Below are 4,621 nucleotides of genomic sequence, written 5' to 3'. Positions count from 1 at the left end.
TTGAGATACAGAAGTCATTGGGTTTGTAACTGCTAATGCATGCATGACATGCTCACATGCGTGATCAATTAGCCCAATGCAGTACAATGCAGATGACGCACTGGAACTTTTGGGTGATTTGAGGACAATTAACATAGATGTAATGGCTTAGACTAAGTAGAACAGTGGCTATATTCTATACCAAATGCTCTATTAGAGTATTGCAATGACTGTTCTATTAGAGTATATTATGATGACTGCTCTATTAGAGTATATCGATCTTTTTTCAAATCCAAGTAGCTGAAAAGTGGTCCGGCCAATTCCGGACCGTGGGCTGCGTCCCTGTCTAGCTAGCACCCTGGCACAACCATAAAAAGCTCGGGAAAGCTGCATAAAAGCCTGTGCCTTCCTTTTCTAAGTTGCAAAATTAAACACAAACCTCAGTGAATTTGTGCTGACTTGTTAGCACTACTAACATGTGAGCTGACACTGGTTTTTACTGAGCTCGCGCAGAATAACTGTAAAATAATGTAAGAATATTTAGATGACAGTAACCAGATGCGGCGGGCGGTGGACGGGAAATAGAGAATTTATTTAGAGTGGCCTACTGATCCCATCAGATACTAGTCTCGCGTAGCCAGGCCCTTTTCTTTCTTTTGTGTGGGGGCGGGGTAGCCAGACTAATCAGATACTGAGAAACTGATGATCATGGCTAATAACAGGGCCACCCAATTTTTGATTCAGAAAGTTGCCATTGATGTTCAACGTGGCAATGCTGCTTCTGTAATGGCAACGATAACATCATCCCAGGACTGGGCAGAGTTTGCCTCTCTGCCCACTGTTTAAGTGTTTTATATCTTTGTGGTTGTATAGCCTGTAAATATCTCATGTAAAAAAAATACTGGGAAATAAATAACAGTCTCGATAACAGTACCCAAGAGAAGTCCCGATATCAAACGTATCTATGACCAATCTTAGTTGTTGTTGATACGAGGCGAACTACTGGCTCGCACAGCATCACGTGCAACACCTTAGTTGCTATAGTAACTCCTGATGATGTCTGCTAATTAATGATCACCCACTTTGTCTGAGTTTGCACCAAAGACATGGCTGGGAAGGTGAAGAAAAGCAAATCAGTTGCATCGCCAGGTAACCTTTTATATAACCGCATCATCGCTTTAATCTCGTGCTGTGTTGTCGTAGTGGTGATGACAGACACGCTAATTTTCCCTAACGGAGAAAAATACGGTAATTTCTGTCAAGTTACTCTGTTCGATGTTTAAATATATTGTATAGTTGGTCAGTATGTTAAACAATCAGACAAAACGGAGAGACAAGGAACTGGAGTGCACTATGCTAGCGATGGAACTGAGTTCTCTGGTATTTGGGTGGACGACAAACTGAATGGAGAAGGTACAGTCCATCTCTTTTTGTGCTATGTAAATTGTGGAGACTGCCATACACTTTGCCTACTTGGTACATGTTGTCGGCTTGCTGGTGGATTATTTTATATTTGATGAAGCTATAATCTGTCTGCATGACAGTTAGGCCAAGCAAACTTGATTAATTGTTTCTCATCCTCACCCGCATCCCTTTGTACCCCACCGCCTCTAATTTCAGTAGTATTGCTGTTATCAAATACATGCACACGTATTTTGATGCTAAGAAGGCTGGCTATCACTTTACAGCATAGCAAATGTCACTTGCGCCTCAGAAATGGTGGTGAAACGTAAGTACTACTTCTTAAAAGGCTTTAACTAACCTTAAAGTAACAGACAGCTTGATTTGAGTATTTTCTTTAATAACAAATAATGAAAAGTGACTGCATGAAAATCCGAAGAAACAAGCTATCAAGTTTGCCTGGCCTTATATACGTTCTACTCACATTATACTGTAGAGGGAAACTTTGGCAGGGGAAAACTTTGGTGAATTTGGCAATTTGCTACAAATTCGCCAAATTTTTAACCCGCCAATTACTCGTAGCGCCTGAGATTTGCATCTTTATAGCTATAGATTGAGCTTGAATTCACCAAAATTTATTTTGTCAAATGCAATTTAGCTTGCTATTTGCCACAGTTTACCCCTGCCAAAGTTTCTCTCTATATGGTATATTTAATAGTTCACTTTATTGTGTTGCTTTGTGCACAGTAAGCCAACACGTGCTAGCTTAACCTGTTTTTATACTGACAGAAGGTTGGAAGCACTTCAAGTGTTAGGCCACTTCAAATAAATTCTGTTTCCCATCCTGGACTCAAGACATATTTGCATGTAGGTGGGCGATCCATTTCATTATAAGATTGGCAGCTTTTCAAGTTTGCCTGGTACAATCATAAAAAGCTGCATAAAAGCATGCTTAAGCTTGTTCCTTCCTTTTTAAGTTGCAAAAATAACATAAACGTGGAGTTTGTGCCGACTTGATAGCACTGCTGACACATGAGCTGACATTGTTTCAAGATGGCTTTTACACAGAACCTGTCGTATGTAAGAATAACCAGAAAATAATGGAAGAATATGAAATAATGGAATATTTAGAACTGACAGCAACTAGATGCAGGCAGTGGGTAGGAAGCAGAGAATTTATTTGAAGTGGCCTTACTTAAAATATTGAGGTACTTTACTTAAATTCGCATGAGCCTCAATAGTCGTAATACAAACTAGCAAATTGTAGGACTTAATTTGACTGCTTGTGTAAACATAACTTTTCTTTTGTAAAAGCCCTTAGCAATATCCTACTTGACACATCTTTTAGCAGTTACCTAAAGACAACAACAATATGATACCACATTCCGTTACAATATCCACACTCTTTATTTTCAGTGTAATTTTTTCTAAAGGCACGTTATCATTTCCAACCTCCTATGCTGACAAGTCATAATTTTTTTTTTCACTTCAGACTACAACAATAGATTATTATATGCTCACTTTATTATCAATATGCTGATATGTAAATTTAGTGGCATGCCCCAGAATTTTTGACAGTGAATGACTACCATAAATCTCATACAAAAGTATGGGTAGAAAATGCAGGTTAGGCTTTAACTTGTCACTAGAATTATGGATAGGGCTCCCCATTCCAGTTACTCTGCTTAAGCCGCTGGAGAAGTTCTCATAACTAGTCTATTTCCTGCAGTTCACACCTTTCTTTCTATACGACCCACAATACATTCATTCGCAATTGTGATGTGTTAAAATACCACATGTCATAGTTAGAATATTTTCAGCAGTGCATATGTAATTTCTTAGCCTCTAAAAAGCTTTGTACATTGATAGTTGAGACTCGTGTATGGAAACCCTTCATAAATGTGTTAGAATAGCTAATTGCTGTTGATTGAAAACCTTCAGTAGTGAATTAAGTGACACAATTATTAATAGCGAACAATACTGAAAGTGTAAAAGATATGCCTTCAGCTTCTATACCAATTATTGTGTTCATTGCACTTACTATGAACACAAATTCCCCGTTTCTGATCAGCTCTTTCTTGTTGTGATAGGCACACTAAAATTGTATTAATGGCTATATCGCAAAACTTGGTAAGTAAATTCTATTTCATTCTTATTATGTGCAAAAGAAATGCCACTTATACAAAATTCTATTTTACTGTAAAAATTGTATTGGAATAAACTGGATAAAATTATGCTTGCCACATAAAAATTATGTACATTTTAACCACTTTGATACAAGGCTCAAATCAATGAAACCTATATACCATTGAATTTCCCTATTCATAACTGAAAAGTAAGAAGTCTTGGTTTAGTGTTTGTACAATAAACAAAACTTGAATTATAGGAGCTTATGTATGATTGATGCAGTAGAAATGAAGTTCACCATCATAGTTTGTTGAAATGGCCTTCTTCTTTGTGCACACTGAGGATTACAGAGAAAGTGCTATACCTTACCTGTTCATAGTGAAGAGCTAGTCCTGTCTTCATAGCTTTCATTTATGATTTTTTTACTGTATTAGTTGGGCTGTATAAATCTAGGTTCCAACTGCAAGACTATTCAACATAAAATTTCACTCCTTTGTTACTGTTGATAACAGAAAGACAATGAAATGTAATTCAAGGAATGAGCGGTGTAAATGATGGATTTTTACTCAGTTGGTAACATGATTTGTGGAGTGTTGACGTCATTTTAGTAGCAAACTTGCTATGATATAAGTACTATTCAAAGCTAGCAATCTCATTTTTCCAATACAATAGTGATCTGCCATAGTTTTACATATTATGTTTTCATATACAGGTGTAATAAAATATCCAGATGGCTCAATATATAAGGTCAGTTATTTGTTACACTATGATATGATAATCATCATCTTCTATAGGGTAGTCTGGTTAATGGAGAGTACAGTGGCAAGGGAGAGTACACATTTTCAGATGGCTCAAAATATCTTGGAAACTTTACCAACAACATGTTTGTGAATCTTCTGTTGAGTGAATTATTGAATGTGTTTGTCTAGGATGGAGGGACCAAGTGAATTTACAGATAATGAAGGCAGAGTTTGGATTGGAACATTCAATGGAAAGAAAGCTAATGGACTAACGCTGAAGCTATCATAGCGTTTTGTACATATACACAATACCATTTGTATCATTCATAATAATACTGTGACTGCTTTATTAGAGCATTTCACATTCTATTTGG

General features: G+C 37.0%; 1 protein-coding gene across 1 annotated transcript; it reads left to right on the top strand.

The window, feature by feature from the left end:
• The first annotated feature begins 987 nt into the window (after positions 1 to 987).
• On the top strand, positions 988 to 4,601 carry LOC136249167 (MORN repeat-containing protein 2-like). Its single transcript, XM_066041118.1, has 6 exons — positions 988 to 1,128; positions 1,183 to 1,227; positions 1,276 to 1,392; positions 4,220 to 4,254; positions 4,302 to 4,390; positions 4,437 to 4,601. Exons 1-6 carry the CDS (start codon positions 1,086 to 1,088, stop codon positions 4,534 to 4,536), a joined length of 429 nt encoding a protein of 142 aa, XP_065897190.1. The 5' UTR covers positions 988 to 1,085; the 3' UTR covers positions 4,537 to 4,601.
• The last annotated feature ends 20 nt before the right edge of the window (positions 4,602 to 4,621 follow it).

This window comes from Dysidea avara, chromosome 3 (genome assembly GCF_963678975.1).
Source record: "Dysidea avara chromosome 3, odDysAvar1.4, whole genome shotgun sequence".
NCBI classification, from domain to species: Eukaryota; Metazoa; Porifera; class Demospongiae; order Dictyoceratida; family Dysideidae; genus Dysidea; species Dysidea avara.
The sequence above is the reverse complement of the archived record's forward strand: the minus strand, read 5'-3'. Positions and strand labels throughout refer to the sequence as shown.